The sequence below is a fragment of the Carlito syrichta genome, unplaced genomic scaffold, assembly GCF_000164805.1.
Source record: "Carlito syrichta isolate Samal-C Ts95f unplaced genomic scaffold, Tarsius_syrichta-2.0.1 Scaffold302450, whole genome shotgun sequence".
NCBI classification, from domain to species: domain Eukaryota; kingdom Metazoa; phylum Chordata; class Mammalia; order Primates; family Tarsiidae; genus Carlito; species Carlito syrichta.
In genome coordinates, this window is record NW_007246546.1 from 401237 (window position 1) to 424596 (window position 23360).

At 56.1% G+C, this 23360-nt stretch overlaps 2 protein-coding genes across 10 annotated transcripts in view; both read right to left on the reverse strand.

The window, feature by feature from the left end:
- Nucleotides 1-639: 639 nt before the first annotated feature.
- PUF60 (poly(U) binding splicing factor 60) lies at nucleotides 640-12700 on the reverse strand. Of its 6 annotated transcripts, none has more exons than XM_021711684.1 (12): nucleotides 12610-12700; nucleotides 8555-8653; nucleotides 6218-6313; nucleotides 6004-6093; nucleotides 5008-5058; nucleotides 2658-2819; nucleotides 2471-2563; nucleotides 2135-2348; nucleotides 1862-2052; nucleotides 1598-1733; nucleotides 1162-1397; nucleotides 640-1082 (listed from the first exon to the last, which is right to left on the reverse strand). In XM_021711684.1, the coding sequence occupies exons 1-12, from the start codon at nucleotides 12631-12633 to the stop codon at nucleotides 783-785; spliced, it is 1692 nt and encodes a 563-aa protein (XP_021567359.1). In that variant the 5' UTR covers nucleotides 12634-12700; the 3' UTR covers nucleotides 640-782. The 6 variants fall into 6 exon arrangements, with proteins under 6 accessions (XP_021567359.1, XP_021567358.1, XP_008054906.2 ...); XM_021711683.1 differs by having other exon boundaries at nucleotides 8555-8656; XM_008056715.2 differs by lacking the exon at nucleotides 8555-8653.
- Nucleotides 12701-15930: 3230 nt separating this feature from the next.
- NRBP2 (nuclear receptor binding protein 2) overlaps nucleotides 15931-23360 on the reverse strand; it is an 8288-nt gene continuing 858 nt past the window's right edge. The window contains exons 1-18 of one of the 4 annotated variants that reach the window (XM_008056716.1): nucleotides 23022-23307; nucleotides 22446-22568; nucleotides 22279-22380; nucleotides 22086-22175; nucleotides 21839-21879; nucleotides 21636-21730; nucleotides 21481-21504; nucleotides 21326-21409; nucleotides 21178-21233; nucleotides 20983-21078; nucleotides 19923-20055; nucleotides 19706-19808; nucleotides 19577-19627; nucleotides 19366-19501; nucleotides 18378-18431; nucleotides 18196-18259; nucleotides 18041-18096; nucleotides 17806-17953 (exon numbers count right to left, since the gene is read on the reverse strand). In XM_008056716.1, coding sequence (XP_008054907.1) covers nucleotides 17885-17953; nucleotides 18041-18096; nucleotides 18196-18259; nucleotides 18378-18431; nucleotides 19366-19501; nucleotides 19577-19627; nucleotides 19706-19808; nucleotides 19923-20055; nucleotides 20983-21078; nucleotides 21178-21233; nucleotides 21326-21409; nucleotides 21481-21504; nucleotides 21636-21730; nucleotides 21839-21879; nucleotides 22086-22175; nucleotides 22279-22380; nucleotides 22446-22568; nucleotides 23022-23144 — 1500 coding nt within the window. In that variant the 5' untranslated portion in view covers nucleotides 23145-23307 and the 3' untranslated portion in view covers nucleotides 17806-17884. Of the gene's footprint in view, nucleotides 18097-18195; nucleotides 18260-18377; nucleotides 18432-19365; nucleotides 19502-19576; nucleotides 19628-19705; nucleotides 19809-19922; nucleotides 20056-20982; nucleotides 21079-21177; nucleotides 21234-21325; nucleotides 21410-21480; nucleotides 21505-21635; nucleotides 21731-21838; nucleotides 22176-22278; nucleotides 22381-22445; nucleotides 22569-23021; nucleotides 23308-23360 lie in introns of those variants that run through there. The other 3 variants (XM_021711689.1, XM_021711691.1, XM_021711690.1) reach the window with 3 other exon arrangements.

Genomic DNA, 23360 nt, shown 5'->3' on the forward strand with positions numbered 1-23360 from the left:
TCGCGGCGCCTCCGAGGACCCGTAATAGCTTTATGCGCACAGCCTGCCGGGAGGCGTGGCTCCTGCCGCGAGTGCAAGGAACCATGGGAACTGGCATTCAGAGCGGCCCGGGCCCTCGCCCCCTTTGGGTTGGTTGCTCCTGCGCCCACGGGGCGCTCGGCCACGCATTTCAACCTGCAGCCCCCTCCCCGGGACGTGACAACATCCGCCTGCTGCCTCACCCTGGAAGACCAGCTCTTAAAAGCAGAACGACAGGAGAGCGCCTGCAGAGATGGCATGTGTTTTGTCTAGCGGACTTCGGAGACTATAGGCTAGCCTTCTCTCAACACTATACATGTGGGCGACGGCGGGGAGGACAGCAAGCCCACTCCCAGAGTAGGAAGCCCTTCCCGCCCAACCGGGGCAGCCCAGGCAGGACTGGGTCCCTCACCTCCTAATGCCAAAAGGCGTCGGTTCCTGCTGATGCCTCATGCCCCGTTCTTGGTTCTCTCACGCTCCAAGGCCCCTCCTACCTCTCTGCAGCAGCAGAAGCCTGTACACACTACTGCCACCGTTTCCTTGCCCTGGTACCCCTACAGAAGGGACACGGACACACACACACCAGGCTGCATCACAGGACCAACGTCAGACACAGGGATGTTCAGGGCCAGCAGCATCTGCACCTTTATCCACACTATAGGCCGGGCTGGGCAGAGGGCGCCTGGACCCAAGGAAACCACTGTATCACTATAAAACCCAGAGGAAACAAGGATCAAGTGCAAGTCCAGGGAATGGGGCCAAGGTCACGCAGAGAGGTCACTGTTATCAAAACGCTCCTGGTCATACACTTCAGCCACCACCTTGCGGCCAGCAAACCAGCGCCCATTGAGGGCCTGGATGGCCTTGTGAGTCTCTGAGGCTATGGAAAACTCCACAAAGATCTTGACGATGATTTCTGCATCTTCCTCCTCGCCCTGCTTCTCTTGGTAGATGATGACGCGGTTGACAGCACCAAACTTGCCACATTCCTCTGTCACCTCCCCCTCCAGGTCATCATCAATATCCTTGGGATCCACCATGTTGCGCAGAACCATTACTGTGGACTGTGGGAGAGGGGAAAAGCTGAGAGCTGTGGCCTGCCTGAATCACCCCACCCTACCCCACCAGGATCTGGCCACCCACCTCCTGCTTGCGAAGCAGCTTCTGCATCACCATGTGGCGTGCGCTGCTGCCTGAGATGCTCATGTGCTCCTGTTCACTCAGCATCTCCGGCCGCTCAGACTCAGGAAACAGTTCCTCCTCTTCCTTCTCCTTCTTGGGTTCCAAGAGACCCAGTGTCGGGGGGCTGGCCAGGATAGGGTTTACTACTCCCACAGAGGGGATGGTGACCGGAATGGGAGGACGAGCTGGGGTCACACCTACAGCAAAACCAACCAGGTTCATCAGTCACTACCCCCTACCCTCTACTGCCCTTCCCAGAAAGGAGCAGAGAGCTGGTTGACCATGGCTGGCCTGCCCTGGACTCAGAGCATCACACCTGGAACAAGGGAAGCTGAGGGCAGAGAGCCTTGAAATGACAGGGCAGGAAAGGAGTGGACTTGAACCCACTCAGACTCACCTGTGATGACTCCAGGTGCCTGGGCAGCCATGACAGCCTGGGGCAAAGCCCCCAGGGGCTGGGCCAGGGTCAGTGCTGGGGACACCAGTCCAGGGGTGGCCAGGGTACCCAGCACCGCTGCTCCAGCCACTGCTTCCTGCAACCCAAAAGGCCACCATGCTCAATCCCTGGTCTGGCTATTCAAGACCACCTAGTGATCCAATCCCGAAAAGAACAGAAGCCTGCCACCCACCATCAAGCCCACACAGCTGCATGAGCCCTCACCTGAGCTGTAATCTTGGCGGTGGCTGCAGCTGCAGCTACAGCAGCAGCAGGCGGGAGACCTCCAGGTGTGGCAGGTGTAAGCAGGGGCATGGGGGGTGTGACGGCCTTGCCCACCCTCAAGTACTGACCACCCAGGTCAAAGAGGTTCATGGAGGATACTGCATCCTGGGACGACTGGGCCTTTTCATACTCTGCAGGGCAGGAGCAGCAGTGAGGAGGGCCAGTCCCAACACCAGATGGGCTCCTTCCCCTACCTCAGCTGCCCCAGCTCACCAATGAAGCCATAGCCTTTATGCTTGCCAGTTGTGGGATCACGGGCTAGCGTGCAAGACTTTATCTTGCCAAAGGCCTCAAATACACTTTTGATGTCATCGTCTGAGAGGTCTTGGTGCACAGAAGCCACATAGATGCGGTTGAAGGCCCGTGCCTCCTCAGCCAGCTGGTCTATGATTGGCTGGGCCTGCCCTATGTTGCTGGGTCTGCCCACCTGAGGAAAAGGCAAGAATATGAGAGCCACCATCAGCCCTGGTCTGCCCACATGCAACTTCTATGGGGGCTGCTCTGCATGCCTGTGGGGGCAGGGACTGAGCCCTGACCCCTTGTCCTCACCTTGATGTTCCTGCCCCCCAGCATCACCGAGTTCATCTGCTCCAAGGCCAGCTGCGCAGCTTCTGGGACCTCATACTCCACAAAGGCAAAGCCCTAGACACAGGGATGCACCTGTCAGGCCAGGCGAACACAGCTGGGGGCTTGGGCTAAGCCCCAGCATAGGCCAGGGCTGGCCAAGCCTGCTCACCTTGTGCTTCATGGTGACGGAGTCCCAAGACATGTCAATGCTCTTGATGGGACCAAAGGGAGCAAAGGCTTGGCGAATGGTGTCCTCCCCCAGCTCGTAGTAGATGGAGCCCACGTAGACCCGGCACATGATTGCCAGTGCCCGCTGCCGCTGAGCCGCCATCTGGAGCAGGACAGAAGGGGGAGAGAACCACTGTCTCGTCAGGGGCAGCGGGAGGCTGGGCAGCCCGCTCCTCTCTTGGCCCACCCGCCACACTCTGCTGTGGGGAGGGCTCCCCACGTGGCAGGGAGGTGCAGGTTCGGCCCCTGCAGTCAGGGCACAGGGGTCAGCAGGACCCCACCCCAGGAAGGAAAGCCAGGCCCAGCGGCAGGATGCAGATGCACCCAGCCCGCCCAAGTCCCACACAGACTGCAGCAGCAAAGCTGACAGGTGGTCAGAAGGCAGGGCTGTGTGCCCTCCCACCAGGTCTACCCCTCCAGTCTGGGAGCTGGGTATCCTGGGCTGGGCTGGGAGATCCTCCCACTGTCCCAGCCGAGGACTCCGACGGAAGAGGGAAGGAGGAGCCATCCAAGTTGGAGGGACCCACTGGTATGGAGGCCAGAAAAGAGGAGGGCAGAAGACAGGGCAACCACTGCCTAAAAGAGACCCCAGGGGAGAAATCAGGAGCCCAGACAGGGGCTCCTTGGAGAGAGAATGAGGAGCAGCTGCTCATGTGGGGCCAATTCAGGCGGGGGCTCAGTGCTATATGCCCACCTAGTCCTGACACCTCTCACAAAAAAAGATCTGCCTGGAGCCCATGCCTGCAGCCAAGAGAGCTGATCCAGGCAAGATCCGTTGGCTTGGCCCCAGGGGTATCATGAGGTAGCAGAGAACCTAAAAGGATCCAGGGATTCCTTACACCTGGGAAGATGACAGGCCTGGCAGGTCCAGGGCCTTTGATGTAAGCTTGGCCACTGTACTGAGGGAATTCCCCATGTCCTCAGGGACAAAGTTCCCTCCTCTGCTACCTCACGGGAATATGCCAGGCGGGGGGCTCCAGTCACACACAGTGGATTGCAGGGGAACCACGGGCCCAGGGGCCAGCAAAGCAGACAGGGCTGGAGTCAGGGCCCTGCTCCTCTTCACAAATGAGGGCCCCTCTCACCCTTACAAAGGTCCCATGGCCAGAGACCAGTTTCCTTCTTTAGATATCAGCTGGCCTAGTACAGGCTGAGCCTCCCCCTCCTGCAGAAAGGGGTCTGGAAATAAGGTCCAACTCTCCCCCACAAGGGACTCCCCAAGGTGGGACATCTATTTTTCCTCACTAAGAATTCCCTGAAAATGAGACTCTTCTCAAAATGGGTCTCCCAACAAACAGGCTTCAGGTTCCATGCTTAGACTAAGGTCCTCCAAAGGTGGAACCATGTCCCTTCTCACAGCAGGCTCCCCAGACATGAAACCAGATTTGTCCCTCAAGTCAAAGATCCCCAGGACAGGGCCACATTTCCTCTTCAGTGTGGGGTTCCCCAACCATACATGGGCAAACAGCTCTCTCCCTGACCACATCTCCCCATAGCCCAGGGCTCCCCAACAGGTCAATGGCTCCCTTTCAGACAGACGCTTCCCATAGAGGACAGTGGGTGTCTCCCCCATGAGAGCAGTAAGCCAGGCATGGCCCTTAGAAAAAAGGCCGTGTCTCAGACTCCCAAGATGGGGCCTGGCCTCCTCCTCATCCTGTCTCTGGGGGAAGGGAGGGCAACTCCTTCCCCAGACTCCTTTGCCCACTGCAGCCAAGGCCATAGCCACGGCCTCTGCCTCCTCTTCCCTGGCTGCACGGCCTCTTCTCCTTGCTGACAGCCAGGCCCAAGGCCCAAAACCTCACCCTTCCCTCTCTTGCTTGCTTGGGTCCCCCCAACCCCCCACCCCATCCATCCATCCTCCCTCCAGGGTCTGATGGGGCCATGAGTTAAGACCCCTCTCTTCTCAGGGCCTGACCCCAACCCAAAAGCCCAGGCAGCCTGGAGACTGACAGAGCTGGAGGCCCCTGGGTGTACCCCGTGCGTGCAGGTGGCATGGGCGCAGACGGGCCTGGTGCTGGCAGTTACCCGCCCTGGCCGGCTGCCCTCCGCAGTTACCTGGCCGGTTAGTTTTAAGGTGGGCCCTCAGAGCAGATGGAGGCCTCCCCAGGGGCGGTCCCGGGGTGGGTGCCCACACCACTGGCCCCGCCATGCCTGGCGCTCTGCTGCGCTCGTCCAGAGCTGGCGGGCAGGGCCGGCTAGGGGAGCAAGGTCCCCAGCACGTGGGCTGCACTGCCCCCCTCTAGCCCTGACTAAGGACATGAGCCCCGGAAGAAGTGAGCATTTCTATTGACCGATTGCAAAGGTGAGAGAGGATCTCCAAAGCCCATTGTCACTGCTGCCATCTGAAAGACAGTAAAGACAGAGTTCAGTCTGTTGGAGCCGAGCAGTCTCCCGCTCTTGTCAACACCTCACGCAGACAGCGGCAAGGCCCGGAGTCCCCGCCCTGCCAGGGAGGCCCGCCTGCCTTCCCACACTGCTAGCCGATTGGCTGGCTGCCGGCACCTGCCCAGGGGGGGCCTCAGAGCCCCAGGTGCCCTGCCCTGCAGCCTTTGCAGTTAGGCCAGCCAGGCAGAAGGAAGGGAGGGAAGAGGGACTGATGGAGTGTGGTGAACAGCCAGGGCATCTCCTGGCAGTGTGAGTGTCTGAGGGCTGGGCAGGGGGCAGGGGAGCAGGGCTCGAGGCCCAGGAACCTGTCGGCCTCACACTGGCCTCTTCCCACGAAGATATGGCAGCCTCCAGCCACAGGCCTAGAGCAGGGCCCAGTGAAGGCACCCCCAGACTGTGTCTCCTTAGTCCTAGGCCCCAGCCCAGGTGGTCTGGGTTCTCTGTAGTGGTGGGAACCTGACAGGTCATATCTGAGGCCATAGGGTAAGGGAGGAACACACCCTACATACTGCCACCATCAGCTGTGCACAGCCAGGGCATGGGGAACATGGGCATGGGGGAGACCAGAGGTAACAGTGTGAAGAGAGTGGGACAGAGCTATAGACAAGGGGCACAGAAAGGGGCCATGGGTGTTTCAGGGACTCCAGCAAGCAACAAGTGGGAAAGGCTGGGCCACTTGTGCCTCAGAGAGGACCCTGGGGGTCCCAAGAATGAGTCCTTGAGAATCTGAGAATCATAACATCTTCTGGGGGCGGCCGCAGGTACAGGAGGAAGAGAATGAAGAGGAGGAGATGGTGGAGGTGAGGGAAGGGGCAGTGGAGGTTCTCGGCCCAGGCTGGGTAGGGCGGCCTCCAACAGAGTCAGCCCCGGGGGCGATGATAGGAGGGTGGCCAGGGACTCACCTGCAGGTTGGTGAGCTGCTGCTGCTGGTGTGCGATGGTCTGCTTCACCAGCACGCTCTTGATGCTCTGCTCCATGGCGTATTTCTTGGCCTGAGAGAGATGATGGTGAGGAGCACTGGGGGCCCGGTCTGCAGGGAGACCAGCCTTCCCCGGCCTACCTGCCCCCTCAGCTCACCAGCCCATGCCTGCAGTTCCCCAGGAGGTACACTCTCACCTTCTGGAGGGCCTCCTGCTGCTCAGGCGTCAGGGGAGGCAGCCCCAGCTTGGCAGCTGTGCTCTGCCCATTCTCCATCTTGATAGACTCTGTACCCTGGTGGGGGGAGCAGAGAAATCATCAAGCAGTAAGCTCAAGCCCTCCCTCGCATGGCCCCAGGAACCAACCCCCCCACACACCTGTCTCTCCCACATTGAACACTGCCTCCAGCCCAGCCCCTGCCCAGGGAGAAACAGGGGCCCAGCATGCACTGCCCCTTGCGTGGACTTGCCTCAGGTCTGCCATTCTGACATATTGCTGTCCCCAGCCCAAGTCTCAGTCTCCCTCAGAACTTATCAGTAAGACACAGACTGAGGTAGGCAGGTACCTAGGGGGCCCTGGGTCAACCCTGAGCAGTTGTAAGGCCCAGGCCACAATGGCTTCCTCAGTAGTCACCAAAATAGGCAGCAGGAGGTAGAAGAGTCCAACCCCTTGTTACAAGCCTGAACCTAGAGTCTCCTTCCCATTCCCTGCAGGAGAGCCAGCACCAACAGTCTTCCAGGCAGGGAGAGAAGGGCCAGGCTCTCTAGATGTTCTGGGACTCCTGGCACCCAGGCTTCTCTGGGCCTCCTTACAGTCCTCATCACAGACAGAGACTCAGCTTTCCGGGAGTTCCAAGACCCTCCCAGGGAGCAAGTACAGGCAAAGAACCTCTCTCCCAGCAGTACCACATCCTCAACCCTACAGACATTGTGCACACCTCCTGGAATGCCCAGGTACTCTCGAGTCACATGAACCCTATGGAGGGCTCTAGCCTGCCTCGACAAAACTGCATGGGCTGTACCCAGCCCACTGATCTTCATAGGGAGACAAAAGTAGACTTCTGCCAGCACCTTAGCCAGGCAAGCCTGGGGACCAGGAGGTACTTGGGCAGGGTGGGGCCAGTCAAAGTGACTGCAGACCCAAGCTGATGATACTAGGATTATGTTTACATCCATTCTGTCAAAATCCATTTGAGCATTTTGCAGAAGGAAGAATAGAAGCATGGATATCAGACCCAGCAGAGCATGGGGGGTGGGCAGATAGTACTGCCTGTCAACAAACTCAGAAAGACTACAGACTGGCCCCTTCCAGGTTTCCAGATGCAACCTTCAAAGGGATGGTAGAGAAGAGAGGAAGATCCCCAGCACATAAGTGACAAGCAAGGACAAAGGTACAAAGGAGGCAGGAAGGAACCAGCTGACCCAAACCCCAGAACCCCCATCTGGCTGGCCATGCTGGGTTTCCAGTACAGGGTTAAAGGATTGGAAGCCCTGGAGGCCTTTCCCCAGGCAACTAGAGCCCCAAGCAGCCCTCAAAGGTCAGTCAAAGACTGGCTATGGGTGGGACCAGGTGCCCCAGTCCAACTCATACTAGGCCTGTCCTCTTCATCCTCACAGCTGGCTGCAAGCCCATTCCTCCTTAGTGGGAAAGAGGGCCCAAGAGCCAGAGGCTGGGGCTCTAGAGCAGGCTGTCACCATGGTAATCAATGCCAGTCCCCCTTCAGCCCCCTAGACACTTTTCAATCTCCTCTTTGTCTTGGTAAACAAAAGGCCCTTCTCCCATCAACCAGTGGCCGACTGGACACCAGCCAAGAGCTGGGGAGCTCCAGCCCCCACATCTCCCAGGATCCAGGCTGCATACCACGTCTCTGTCCCACCCCTTGAGCATGCCTGGGGGGCCAAGAGGACAGCCCAGCCCCAAGAGGCCCCCAGGTCACCTTGCTGAGGCCCCACTGGACTCCTTTGGAGGCGGGTGCTGCTATGCAGAAGCACAAAGAACCTGATTACCCAGCAACGAGGCCCAGCTCCACCTCTGGGAGGATCCACTCCCAAGGCTGACTTATTGGAACAGGCCAGGATTCACCTGCACCCACCCTGGGGCCTGGGGCCAAGAAAAGATGGGGAGAGCTAAGTTCCAACCAGATCTATGTTTTGACCATCATGTTGTTTTCTTTAAATTAAAGAAAACAACCTACCCTTCTGTATGATGCTGATGGCTAAGAGCAAACACCAGACAAGCTCTAGTCCCCAGTGCTCCTGCTCAGTCACTACCAACAAGGCCCTGCCTGGTACCTGAAGCAGGGCGGACTCAAGGTGGAAAGGCTGAGTCTGGAGGCTAGGTGGGAGAGAAGTAGGACAGGTGCAAGGCTAGAGTCACAGTCCTGTGGGCAGCTGTCTGCCCAGAAGGCAGATAAGGGTCCTTAGGGCTCCTCCTGACCCGCCCCTGGCCAGCCCTCTCTGGGCCTAGGGACGTGCAGGCAGGCGGGCAGGCAGGCAGACAGGCGGGCCTGAGGGAGAGGATGCTTAAGATCAGTACCTGTGGAGGTTTCCATTTGTCTCCCGCTGCCACCACTGCCGCCGCCGCCGCCGCTGCCGCCGCCACCGGCTCGGACCCCCCTCCTTGCTGGCCATTGACCTGCTGCAGGCAGGAAGGAGATGCTGTAACGGACAGTCACACAACCCCACTCACCCAGACCTTCTCTCCTCTTCCCAAGCTAAGGGCTGAACTCCCCATGGATGAGCAAGGGAGGCAGGGCAAGGGCACAGGGAGGGACCAGCTCTGGCTTTGACCCCTGAGCATCCCCAACACTATCCCTCCACCAAACTGCCCACTCCTCACACCAACCAGCATGCCTGCAGCTGCCCAGAGACCCAGCGAGAAGCAAAGCAGTCTGGGGTAGGCCCGAGTTGCCAGGGAGTCCCAGGAAGAAAAGAGAAGGAAAGGGTGGAGAAAGCAAACCATGTTCCTGCCCTTACACCAAGGAAAGCCATCCTCTCCTCCCAATGGCCTAGACCACAAGGTGGCCAGTTGGCTGTCTCCCCTATTCCCTCCTGAGGCAGCAAGAGTGCCTCCCCAGAACAGTGTACACACCTGGGCCAGCCCACAGCTCAGCATCAGTCCCAATGCCTTCCACAGGCTCTGACCAAACCTAAGCAGCATAGTGAGACAGGGGTCTGGATTGGCAGGCTTCCCTCTCCCAGCAGCAGAACCATCTAGGGCTGACTCCTAGGAAGGCAGCTGAGAGTTTGGCCCACTGCATTCAATAGGACCCATACCCAAGAGGGCATGGAAGGGAGGAGCAGCCCCATCACAGCCTAGTGGGGTGGCAGGAACAAAGACAGACCCCAGGCAAGAGATGGCAATGTTGGTGTCCAGGGGCTTGGTAGAAGGGCCTGGAGACCTCCTCCATCTTCTGAGAGGTTGCACAGTGTGAACCAAGGACAGAATACTAACCCCCCCTAACTCAAGGACAAGACCCACAGATATCTAAAGACATGAGGGGACAGTTTGTCCATCTTTGGAGCCCATGCATAGACAAGGCCAGAAGCTAGGCTGACTCAGCCAGAGCATGTCTCTCAGAGACTCCAGCCTCCAAAGGCCCAGATGTACTGGAGAGGGCCAGTAAATGGGCCCGGAAGCTGGAGCTGACCTGGTCCTGTGCCTGGCCTTGCCTGGAGTCCCTCCTGATGCTGCCAGTATGGGTGTGCTCTAGTTGCCCAAAAACTGCACTCCAGAGAGAATGAAAGGAAAAGGGGGTCTCTGAAAACATGCCCCACCCACTGGGTGCACACCTAGAGCAGAGGCTGCCTCTTTTTTTTTTTTTTCAAGTTTTCAAACAAAGTTTATTAAAGAAAGGAGAGAGAAAAGACAGGGTGATGTGCCAGAGCTGCCACAGGCAAAAGAAAACCCAGATTGCAGCTAGTCACAAGGTATCATTCTTGGACATCGAAAATGGCAGGCTCTGTGGCCAGGATCCCCCAAGTCCCAAGCAGAGGCACCTGGAGGGGTGGGAAGTCCCTCTGAGGGGCAGTGTAGCTGAGGGGCTCTGGTGCACCAACTCCTGCTCTACCACTCCTCAGCAGCCCAGAGCAAAGAGGAGCACATTTGTCAGAAGACAAGAAAAGTAACTTGGGGCAAATATCTAAGGTCCTAGACAGCAGGCCCCTGAGCTCTAAAGGGGGATGATCTGTCTCCTGGGACTCTCATGAAGGTTTAGTGAATCACCCGGCTGCTCCTCACTCTGGAAAGCAAGACACAGGTCCTAGCAATTATCAGTATTGTTCATAACATCCAGTATTAGATTCCCAGAGCAGGGGTGGTTGTAGGACACTGCCTTCCGACTGTTCAGTTCCCTTTACAAGGTGCAACGCAGCTTGCTATATGGCTAGGCTCCATGCTGGGTGCTGCAAATGTAGCAAAAACCTCTGAGAGGATTAACACCTCTCTTGACAACTCTTAGGAGCCTCAAGATCAACAGCTGGCAGACAAACCAGCACCTATGATGATTTCTGTAGTTAACAAGCACTAAGAAAATAAAGTACAGGACAGGAAGAAAATGACTCGGAGGTGTACTAGGCCAGAATAACCAGGGACAGCCTCTCTTGTGAGGTGGGCCTCAGGCTGGAGCCTATAGGAGAAGAAAGCAACTGTGTCCATAGGAAAGGGAGAGGGTCCCAATGTTTCTGCCAGAAGGAACCCAAGTGGGAACTGATTTGGATGTCAGAGAAGGAAAGAACAGAACAATGAATCAAAGTGGAGCACTGTCACCAGAAGACCCATCCCGGTTGGGAAGGCACTGCTGGCCCATTTCTGTAGCCACTGGGCAGAATGCACACCCAAGTGAGAGGAGGCACTTCTGCATCTTCCTGCAACCTTCCCCACCAGACCACTGTCAGCCAAGTTCAACTGCTCCATTCAGTCTCCCACAAGAGCTGAAGCAGCATGCGACGGAGAACAAGCTCTCACCACTGTGCCCAACCAGGATGGCAGGGAACAGGCAACACTTCTAGAAGTCTCTCCATTCAAATGATTAAAAGAAGAATGTGTTAGACGTATTGCCCATGTCCACCTCAACGACACCATCTGGCACCACACCACAGCAGACCTGAGCCCCAATTTATACCTCAATCCCCATAAGCACAGGGTGCTGTTCTATGAATGCTTGGGGAGATGAAGCGTCCACCCTCTTCCACCTTCGCAGGTGTCTTGTCCTTGTCTCTGAGCCTCCCTCTCCTTCACCATCAACCCTCTGGCTGACACCCGAGGACAGTTATCAAGTCCTCAACCCTCATCTCTCTGGATTCCCTTCACAAAGGTCACTTACTCATGTAGCTTGAAGAGAAAGCCAGACATGGAAGGAAAAGGACAGTGAAGTTAGCCAGATGTGAGAGTAACACACTGGGCTACCCCTTACAAGCAGAGGAATCTTGTGCAAATGTCTCTCTTTTTCCCTCTCCCAGTGAGACAGAGTCCAGCCCCCCAACTTAGGGTCTGGCAATAGCAGTCTAAGTACACTCCCAGGACCCATCACTCCATTATCCAGCCAACCGCCCAAGCTGCCTGCTCAAACAGACCTTACCCTATCCCCCTGGGTATGGGTTACAGAGAGGGTGGCAAGTAATAAAAAGAGAAACTATGGGTAAGTCCCATAAGCTAAGTAGGAAGGAAGACATGAAAGACTCCATCATAGATATGTTGTGTGCATAGAGATTCTCCCTCTATGTTAACTCCCTGTGCACCATTGCCCTGCTTTGCCCTGCCCGAAGAGGTGGGCCCTGAGCGGAGCAGGGAGAAGCTCCTTTTTCTGGGTGCCCACGCCACCCAGCATATGGTACCCTGGATGGGAACAAGGTTCTGGTGGGCACTAGACCTTCGAACACGGCAGAGGCTGAGTCTGGTTTCTTAACTGAGCCCCAAAGTCCTCCCGTAGAGGTGAGACAAACCGATTGCTCAAAACACACTCTTCCAGAGTAGAGAAAACAGGATGGCGGGAGCCACTTCCCTGTAAAGCACCGGCGGAGAAAGGATTCACAGCTGCGGGCGCAGGGAGCCAAGGCCAGCCCATCCTCCCTAAGCCGCAGATTCCCTTCTACAAGATCCGACCCCTTCTGGTGCCACCAACCCGGAGGCCCACTCAGACAAGCGCGGGGAGCAGATGACATCACTCCCAGGACCCCAGTCTTCCGTCCGGACCACGGCGCACACCCCCGTCGGCAGAGAGAGGACAACCACCCTTGCCTGTTGCCCAGCTCTCCGGACCCGGCCGGGTGGAATGCGAACCCCGCCGGGCTCAGGCACTCCGCGGCCTGCAAAAAGACCCCCATGTCGCACTCCCGGACCCCAGCCTCTGGCCGGCCCGCCCCGTCAGGGCCGCCGGAAGCTGGAGTCAATAGGCCGGAAGCTGCCGCCGCAGGCCGGCCGCCGGCGCGTGCCCGTCCCGACTCCGCCTCGCGCAACTCAGGGCCGCAGGCGGGCTCCGCGCGGCGCCCGGTAAGACCGCTGCGCCCCCGGGGAGCTCTCCGCGCCCGGGCCGGACATACAATCAGCTTCTGCCAGCCGAGGACCACTAGCGGCCACGGGGGCTTACTTACGAGAGCTATAGTCGCCGTCGCCATCTTGCGTCCGTCGCGGCCGCCGCGCGCGCCACACACCCCTGGTCCCTCGTGATCTCGCGTGATCTGGGCCCCGACCGGCGGAACTCCCGCGAGAAAAGATTTTTTCGCCCTCGACAAGGATGGAGAGAAGATCGCGCTTCCGGGGCGGGGAGGGACAGTTAACGCCCCCGGAAGGGGCGGATCTAAAGCCGCGGGAACGCGCGCGCGCGCGACAGGGGACGGCGGGGGCGCGTGCCACCACGACGTGCGCACACGAGCGCCTCCCTCGGCTCCTTTGGCTCCACGTCTGGTTGCTGCTCCTTTTCTCTGCCTCTTTTACGGAAAAACTTGTCTCAGGTGTGGTCCACTGGCACTCCCCAGTGAGACAGGAAAACGAGCGGCGATCCCCTCCACGACTTGAAGAAATCCCGTCTATCCAGACTATTCGGTACTACTGGTGACAAAAAGACGGCCATATTTCAGATTCAAATTTTGAGATGCACTGTTTTTGCATCGTGACATTCCCGAAGTTAGGAGTCCTCATTTAAATTGGCAGCATTGCCTTCTTCTTAGTGATTCATAAAACTAGTGCGTCTGATAATTGATGGCGTGGTAGATTGGAAAACATACAGTCGATAGACACACAGTCTGACACAGGTCCCCTCAGTGCCTGAGTTAGTTTTGGGGGCTCAGGATGCCCATCCGTGCTATTGGAAGAGCTGCCCTGGACATGTGGCAAATGCTGCACCCAAGACCCCAGCTCAATGATCTGCGAGGAAGAAACTACATCTGTAAGCTCAGGCACCTTCAGCTGCCTGAGGCAGCAAAAGTATCTTCTGTATCTACCCGGGACCTTCTCTTTCCAAACCTGGGAAAGGTTAGAGTTAAATATAGGCATGTCTAGTTAAATATGGTAGAATATTTTCTTCTCCTCTATTCTGAAACCCCTCTGAAATGTTAGGAAAGGAGTTCTATAAATGTAAAAACCTAAGGGGGCAAAGAGGTGGAATATTGTGGAGTTGGAGGAAGGCAGAGCTGCTTTAGCCAACTGGGCTGTGGAGGTCAGTGTCTGAAGGTCAGTGGGTGAAAGTGCAGCTGGAAAAAGAAGACTCCACACCTCTACACCTACCCTCTAGGACAGCAGTGGCTGGGAGGTGAGCTCTAGGAAAGGAGCTCTGAGACCTGGCTGAAGGACAAAGCCCTGTCGGAAAGTGGGGTAGTAAATGAAATGTCTGCCCTTTCCTCCAACCCCCAACCCCAGCTGTCTGCCCTGGAGAGTGCTACCCAGGCCCTTCAGGGAGGAGGGCTCCTATCCACAGCTGCTCCCAACTCAAAAGGAGACTAGTGAGGGCAGGAAGGTGCCTAGCCAGATCCCCTGACTTCAAAGCTCACCAGGCGATAAGTCCCAGCCACTAAGAGTGTCTCATTCTTAAAAGCAGAGTGGGGCTGACCCTGCCTCTGGGTGGAGGGCACCCTGGGGTGGGACCCATCAGGGGGTGAGCCCAAGATCAACAAACACCTGAGGAGAAAGAAAAAGGACTCAGAAAGAACAGAGACAATAAAGGGAGCAGAAGAAAAATAAAAGAGCTAAAACGATATCCTTAGAGATATTAGACATGTTGTACCCAAAAAATAAGAACAGGAGGCTATAGAGAAAGAACATTCAGGAAATGAGAAAGAGCTCTTACAATTGAAAAAGAGAAGAAAATGAGCAATTCAATAGGCTTGAAAGATAAAGTTGAAACCTTACTGAATGTATAACAACAAAACTAGATAGCTAGAAACAGAAAACATAATAGTAATCACAGGGGTCAGTGCTCTCTGGTGCTTAGAACCAGGCTGACACATCAGAGGCCTCCACTATGGGGAATGGGGTGAAGTGGACCGGGGTGGGCTAGGGCCTTACTGCCACCACCACCACCAGAGGGAGCCACATGCACCACCCTCTGGTGGCAGCTTCCCCTTGACAATACATATAATATGCACTCAGAGTAATTGACACCAGGCACTGCTCTTACTTCACACACATTACCTCATGTGATCCTTACAACAACCCTATGCTATGCAGTGGGTACTGTTATTATTCCCATCTTTACAGATAAGGATGTGTAATATATCACAGCAGGGAGCCGCAGAATGGCTCCAGAGCCTGTGCCCTTGACCATGACTGCACTTTTCAAAAGATAAGTCTCACATCTAAATAAGTTGTCCAGAATATAAGAAAAAGGGAAAAATCAACAAAGAGATAATTTAATAAAACTTCCTAGAACCGAATGGTTTGGTTTTCTGGACAATGAATGAAAGAGAAGTTATCTATCAATACACATTATCAAGAATTTCCAAAGCAATGGGGCAAAGAAAAAAATCAAGAGATAAGAGATCACAGGCAAAGGGTCAGAATTCAGAAAGGCATGAGAGTTCTTAGAACTAAAAGAAAAGAACATGAAACCCTCAAAATCCCAGGAAGAAATAATCTTCAACTGGGACAGGGTTTTTATACCTAGTCATGCTTTGAAACATATGTAAGGTTAGAATAAGGACAAACAGGCAAAAATTCCATAACTTCACATGCATCCTCTCTCAGGAAACCTGGAGGATGTTTCTCCTCAAACAGGGCAAATTAAAGAAGAGAAAAGCATGGGGTCTAGAGACAAGAGAGAAGAGGTGCTCCAGGATGCTGGTGAAGGGGTAATTCAGGTGATAGCTGAGCTACAAGTCAAAGAACAAGCAGCCTGGGCACAAGTCTCGCATAGTGGGTGCTCCTGGAAAAGAAGAAGCTGAGCAGTCTGTTATGAATCCTAAGTATTCAGAAGAGGAGGCTCACACTTCTGTGAGAAATCTGAAGATAAATTAATGACAGACATATAGAAAACTAAGCAAACAAAAAGTAGGCAATTATTAACTCCAGGGAAAACAAAAGATTGTGCAAGAAAGAAAATATCATCCTAGGACACCTTGTTCTCTGCTGAGACCTGTGGTAATGAGGCTGTAATACCCATGTAGCTATGATGTTCATCACACTGGGACAATGCTGGGTAAGGAAATCAAGGAAGGTGACCTCCTCCTCCCCTTAGATGATGCCTGCTGGGGACTTCTAAAGTAGAAAAACGAGTAAACAGGACTAAAAGTATGCTAATGATTTTGTGAAACATGGATTTCAGATGCCTGAAGAAACAGCTGAGAGTTGAATTCGGGGAGTACCAGTGTAGGAGACTGCATTTATTATTAGTCTCCAAAAACCCATTCCACTTTTAAAACAATATGCATATAACTCTGAAAAGATAAAACTCAAAAAAGAAAAACTCAACATAGGCATGGTTAAGTGCAGTAATGATACTATTGATGTTTTTAAGTTCAGTTTAATCACTGGTACATTGTAATGTATTTGCCACTCAAATTGTTTAAAATCATGCATAATCAGACAGCTTAGCATCAGATTTCTATCTATAATGTGCAAATTATTTTAGATTTGTAATTTTAAGTTGAAAGCTGTGGGAATCTGGATAATTTTGTAAATAGCATTGGAATGTTTACGATAACTTGAGATCCACTATATGTATACATTTATTTGATATGCCTTAGTAACTTGTTTTTTGTCTTTTGGTTAGGGTGGTAGGATAGGCAGAATGCCACTCCCCCTCTCCACCCCCCATAAGAGGTCTATTCCTTAATTCCCAGAACCAGTGAATGTTAGTTTACATGGCAAAAGGTATTTTGTAGGTGTGATTAATATTAAAAATCTTGAGAGAGGGAGGGCCCAACCTAATCTCATGAATCCTTAAGGAGACTTTCCTGGCTGCAGAGAGCTGTTTTGTGGCACAGACTCAGCCCGTTCTTGCTGGCTTTGAAGATGGAAAAAGGGGCCAAGAGCCAAGGAAAGTGGGCATCATCTACAAGTTGGAACCAACCTCAGTTTACAGCCAGCAAAGAAAATGGGGGCCTTGGCCCTACCACTGCAAGGATATGAATGAGCAGGAAATGGATTCTCCCCCAGAACCTCCAGGAAGGAATACAACCTCCCAACCTTGATTTTAGTCTAGTGAGATCTGTATCAGACTTCTAACCTACAGGATTATAAGTTTGTGTTGCTTTAAGCCACTAAGTTTGTGGTAAATTTTACAGCGGCAATATAGGCAGAATTCATATGGTGGTGAACTTTCCTGGTTTGACATTTGAAATGCTTAAAGAGAAACCTGAATGCACTAAATTTATACATACAATTTTAAATGTTTAAAACTGTTTAAATTTGAAATTGAAGGAGAGGCAGTCCAAAAACTAAGAAGCTAGAGAGGTGGGGGCAGAATCCACAAGGTGTTGAAATGTCTAAGATTGAGACAGGAGTGGAGTGGGAAGGAAACAGGGAGGCAGAAGCTGACATCCTCAGGACCCCAGGAAGCAACTACCCCAGTAAGGAGGTGCAGGAGGTAAATCAAAGGGATGAGAGTTTGGGGAGCAGACAGGATGCTGATTCCTGACCCGTCCAGGCCAGGGAATGCAGGAGAGAAAACAACCCATTGGAGGAGCTGCAGGGACGAGAAGAGTGTCTGCAGAGGGGGCCACAAGTCCTGGTCTCAGAGCAAAAGGAGGGCCAGAGAAGGGGTTCTGGGGCTGGCCTGTGTGGGCCCAGGGGCTTGGCTGATGCCAGCATCAACTCCAGGGCCTCTACCGTCTGTTTCTCCTGATAGGTTACAGGGCCACGCCTGACACCGGCAGGTGCTCCACCGCTGGCTTGAGGTCCAGGCTCCTCATGTGGGTCTACATGCCTGCCAACCACGATGCTCTCCCAGACCAGATGGAGTAATTCCCTGGGCAGAGGTCTGTCCAGGACTGGCCCCCAGTCCCCCACCCCCCCCACTCCCCTACCCCTGCACTGTGGCTCCCTGCAGGGACTCAGTGGCCCTGGCTGGGCAGCCTGGGGAAGGACTTATGGCTAGGAGAATGGAGGATAAGAAAAGGGTGCTGAGTTGTGGAAGCCAGAGTAGGCAGGGCAATCCTGACATTAAGGACAATATGTGGGGCCTAAACACTCCCCCCAGCCCTACCCCAGGCTCCCTCACCCCCTGATAGGCCCCACCCCAGGGTGCCCTCTGCCTGAAGGTAGGGTCAGCCTCACTCTGCAGGAGGCAGGAGGTTCCTCACTGGCAGGATCTCTGTTCATCAGCTCCCAGGTACAAAGTAGAGGGCAATTCGGCAATGCTATGCTGGGCTCTTCCCCAGGAGACCACCCTGAGCCTGGCTGTGCCAGGTTGGTCCCCTGGGGTTGATGGGGGGGTCAGGCTTGGGCCCCTCGGTACTTCAGGAAGGTGCTCTCCAGGAAGGTGGCCAGCTTTGTCCGGTCGTCCTGCAGGGAGGAAGGAGGCATGGGGGGACGGAGGGGCACAGCCCACCCCATGCACCCTCTCTGCCCGGCCATGCCCACGCTGCACACCTCGTGGAGGAAACCATAGTGCACGAGCTCTGCGGCGAGGTCCTGGGCACTGTCAGCTGCGGCAAGGGCATGGGGTCAGGTGTGAGGCTATCATACCACCCACTGCATGCCACCTGGGGTCTCTGCCCACCACCCTGGGCTCCTGCCCAGCCTACTTGGGAGCAGGTCATAGGTCAGCTGCCGGTGTAGCCTGTCCTCCAGCACCAGAAGCAGAGTAAGCTGGGGAAATAGTAGGGCATGGTCAGCGGAGGCAGTGCCAGGCATCTGCCCCACCCCCCACTGCCTTCCCCAACCCTCAGCCCATGCCTTGACTGCCTCAGCACAGAACCCTGCTCACATGCCAGCGTGCCTTGTCCTCACTTCTCTCCAGGTTACACTGCATCTGGATCACCTGAAGGGAATAAGGTCACCCACAAAGGCTAGAACTTAGAAACAAAGCAGTAAGAGCACATGCAGCCTCAGAGGAGACCAGAAGGGACAGCAGAGATTGGAAACAGGAAAAATCTCTAAGAGGAACCCAGAAAGTACATGTCACTGCTAGTGGCCTGGCAAATAAGGAAAACTTCAAAAAGAGTTGACATTGGACCTGGGTACTGAAGGATGAATAGGAGCTGTCACAGATGAAGAGAACACCTTGAACAAAGAAGGAATTGCGGGAAGCAAGGGAAAAGAGAGGTCAGCCAGGCTGCAACAGCACAAAAGTGCATGACACCTGCAGGACCAGGCCTTCGAGAGGCTAGGGGTTTGGCTGAGGATTCCCATGATCTCTGCGGGCAGCCAGGAGCCAGGCAGCTTTGGCTTTAGGTCGTGAATTCTGGCTGCAAATGAAAGGAAACCAAAGGAGGAAGACCAGACGGGTGAAGAATGGGGTGGCCCAGATCAGGGCAGAGAGATCAGGGCAGAGGCCATGGGGACATACCCAAGGCCAAAGCCAGAGCCTGGAGCCAGTGGGTATGGGCAGGAAAATGCAGAGGGAAGTGCGAGGCCAACCAAGAGAGGCCTCTGGGGAAAGACCGGGAAACAAATGTCAGGAACTCAGCAAACCAAGGGATTGGGATGAGAGGGCTGAGTTTGGTGGGAATTCCCAAGGAAGGCTGCGTAGAGCATGGAGGGATCAGGGCTGGGCTGCAGGAGCTAGGGAAAGGGTCTGAGGTGGCAGGGAGACATTTGTCCTATAACCCCTACCAGGATCAGCCTGGATCTGGTCTCCAGCAGCCTAGAGGAAAGTTGGGCTGGAGAAACTCAGGCCCTTAGAGAAGGACACCTAATATCTGACTGGTGGGAGGTCTGAGGGATGGCACACAGCAATAGGAGTGGGGACTCACCTTTCTGGTCTCAGAGTCAAAGGGTTCTGGTGTTGGGGTCTTGGCCTTTTGGGCCTCCTCAGGGGGTGGGGCTAGCACACGGGGCAGTCCCAGGGGCCGAGCAGCTGCAAAGTTCATCAATGGGTAGATCCCGTTCCTGGGGACACACCAGGGGTGGCTGGGGGCTCAGGTCTGACAGCCGCCTGGTCCCCAACCTCACGCTAATTCTCACCTGACATCCTCCAGGAATTTGTCCAACTCCAAGAAGGAGACCTCAGAGTACCTAGCAAGGGGGTGGGAGGCACATGAGGGGCTGGTCAGGGAAGTTGAGAGGGGAGGCTCCTGGGTGCTGGCTGCTCACCGCCACTGCAGTGGGGGCCGGTGGGGCCGGGGAAGCTCTGCCAAGACTGCGTGCAGGTCCATGGCCTTGGTTTTCTCCTCTACCACGTTCTCAGGCATGAGGTCTGCAGCCACAGAAGCATCAGGGTGGTGGGCTCAAGCCTGGGGTCCCACAGGGTCCTTTTCCACATCCTGGCCCCAGCCCCGCAGGCTAACCCCTGGGCCGGCCTCCTCCTTACATTGGTGCTGGATGAAGCAGTGGGCTGCCAGCAGCTTCAGTGAGTGCACCTCGAAGAGCACGCGGTGGAAGAGGAGGCTGTGGGCAGAGGGCCGACGGGCAGGGTCCCGGGCCAGGCAGCAAAGGATGAACTCCTGGGGCATGGGGAGAACAAGCTGATGGTAAATGGGGGCTCTTGGCTCTAGCCAACAGTGTGAGGCGCGGAAGCCCCTGAAATCCCCACATCTTCCTTCCTCAGGGACACACAGAACATGCAGGAATGTATATGAGGAGGAATCTCAGTAGCAGCCAGGACAGAACCTAGTCCTCCAAGCTTGAGGACAGTTAGGTCCTGGGCTTAGAACATCTATGCTCTACTTCCCTCAACCCTCACAAAAATCATGGGGAGTAGGTGAGAGCCCTCCGACCCACAGCCTGCCCTCTTTTGATCACCCCACCTCAGGCCCAACTCTGGAGATGACCTTGATGGGTTACCCCCTGCTCCACATCCGCGAGCCCCTGCCCCTCATGCCCACCCTAGCTCCAGCTCCCTACCAGCCCCATCCAGGAAGCCCCATCTCCTGACACTGGAGTTAAGCAGCCAGACTCCAAGCAGGGAGGTTATGGATACAGCTTCCATCCTGTACCTCCTTTGTCTGCCCCAAGTCCACCATGTCCCCCCAACAAGCTGCAGCCTCATCGCTTCCTGAAAGCTAAAAGGCAAGGACTTGGAGTTGAGCAGACCTGAGTGGAAATGTTGGCTCCTTCACTTACTCTAAAGCCTTAGGCAACATATTTAGGCCCTCTGAGGCTCAGTTTCTTTATCTATAAAATGAGCATAGTCATAAAGCCTACACATGGAATATCTCTCTGGTCTCTTTGTCCTTAGAATGTGCTGACTTCACGCCTAGAACCCAACATGTGCTTGTACTGAGGTCCTCCTTGCAGGCTGGAGGGTGGGGGGTGCATCCAGCTGGCACACCCCTCAGCTGCCCTAACCCTGATACACCTCCAGGTCTATCCAGAGCAACTCACTGGCCCTACCTTCAGCCAGCCTGGGAGGGGCGGGACAAGCTACTTACCCGCATGTTGGGGTCATTCAGCGAGTGCCTGGCACGAGCAATGGCCTCCTCTGTGACCCGGGTGTCCCCGTTGGACTGGATCTCCAGCACAGCCATCTGGGGTGCAGGCCCAGGTCAGACGTGGAGAAGGGATACCACAGGTGAAATGAGGGTGAAGCCCATCTGGGAGGGGCAAAGGGGCTGTTGGGCCAGTACCTCTAGTGCACACATCCCAAAGGAGAAGATGTCCACAGCAGTCCCATCAGCCACCTCTGAAAGGGGGAGAGCAGGGAAAGGCAGATAAGGCAGATGAGCAGGGCAGGCTGGTGTGGCAGGGCCTCTCCCAGACTCACTGCGGACTCACCACCATACTCTGGTGGGAAGAAGTGCAGGTTCCGCAGTTCCTCTCGCTCAGCGCGTATGGGGCTTCGGAGATCATCTGGAAGTGCTATGGAAGAGCACAGGGGCTGAGTGGACAGGACCTCTCCAGAACCCCCATCCCTCAGAGTCCCCACGCACCATTGGAGAAGATACGGTGCCACACTGCGCAGGCCATGGCAAGGAGAAAGAATGGGGTTAGCTGCTTCACCCCCATTTCACCTGTGGCATCCCTTCTCCCTGTCACTCCTGCCCAGCCCCACTCCCCGGCCCACCCAGTCCCGTCCCACCAGCACCAGAGCCGATCTTGATGAGGCCGTTGTGCTGGATGAAGATGGTATCGCTGGTCAGGTTCCCATGGATGATGGGGGGGCTACAGGCGTGCAGAAAGCTGCAGGTGTGGGGAAGGGAGAGCAGGTGAGGTCCTGTCAGGGGTCAGGAGGCACCGGAAAGGTGGGAGAGCAGCAGAGCTGGTGCAGCGGTGAGCCCAGGCCCTCACCTGAGCGCTGACAGGATCTGTGTGCACCAGCGCTTCCAGGCCTGGCGGCGGACGCACGACTCCGTCGGGTGGGCGCAGGAGAGGCAGCTGGGCCTGTGGAGCCCGTCCAGCGCCCTCACCCAGCCCCTGCCCCGAGGCTGCCCAGGGACCCTGCACCATCCCTGTCCCCAAGACCACCCCAAAACACCATCCTGTCCCCACACAGTTCCAGCCCCGTCCCCACACAGTCCCAGCCCACTCCCCATACCCGGGCGTTCATGGCCTTGTGGTTCTTCTTGGTCTTTTTGAGAAACTGCTTGAGGCTGCCCGATGACACATACTCTGTGATGAAGATGACCTGCAGGGTGCAGGCTCGGGGTTTCCACCTACTGTAATGGATCCCCGTGGAGGCCCCACCTGACTGTGGCCTCAGCATGCCCTATGGTCTTGTCCATGCTCACCCGCGCACAGGCTTCTGATGCATCCAGCCAGTACTTGTGCAACTTGACGATGTTGGGGTGGTCTACCAGTGCCAGCTGCTCAAACACAGTCTGGATCTTCTCCTAGGGAGGGAGGGTGGTCACTGGGTGATCAGAGAGTAGGTTGAAGAGGAAGCAGCGAGCCTTACCTCATGTGCTGCAAAGGCCTTCCTGTCTCCGAAGTGGAGCTCGTTCCACACCACTTCTACCCCTTCCTCCGTGTCCATGGCCAGGAAGGTGCTTTGGACGCCAGGCATGTTTCCTTGGTTCACCTGGGGGTTGGGTAGGGGGTTATGCGTGCCTTGGTTTGTTGGGGGCTAGTTCCCGCCTACACCCTTGCAGGGGGCCCAAGCATGTGCTGCAGGCCCTGACCAGCTCTGCGGGAGTGCTGGGGGCCTGGAGGGAGTCAGGGGCCGGGCTAAAGAGATCTGGAGCAGGTTTCCAAGGATTGAGAGAGTTCCCCAAAGGGATAGAGGTTGATCCCAGAGGCATGGGGAGGTGGTCCTGGGAGAAGACTGGTCCTCAGGCAATGGAGCTTCTCACCAGAGTGGGCGCAGGGCCAAAGGGGTCCAGGGACTGGCCGAATCACGGGCCACCTGAGAAGCCGCGGAGGGGGTTACAGCAGCTGCGCTCTCTCTCTCTGCGCACCCACGGCCCCTCGTCGGCCTCTGGACCCCTCCGGCTCCGGGACGGTGGCGTCACCCCCATCCCCTGCCCGTGCCCACCTGCTCCCGCCGCTTCTGCCAGCGACCACACGGGCTCTCCTCCAGGATGTCACTCTCGTCCTCGCTCTCTTCCTCCCGCTCTCGCTCCCGGCTCCGTCTCGGCGCCTGCTCCGGGGCCGCCATGGTTCGGCGGGCCAAGGCCGCCGCCCTCTGCGCGATCCACCGCCCGCCGCCGCGGGTGCCGCCGTTCCCGGCCCGCCCTGGCCCCGCGCCCAGCAGCCCAGCCGGAGCCGAGCTGTCGCCGCCGCCGCCGCCGCCGCCACCTCGAGCCCCCGCCTCGGCTCCGGGAATTGGGAGGCGCGAGCGCGCGGCGGGCCGGCGGGGGGACCCGGGGGTGGA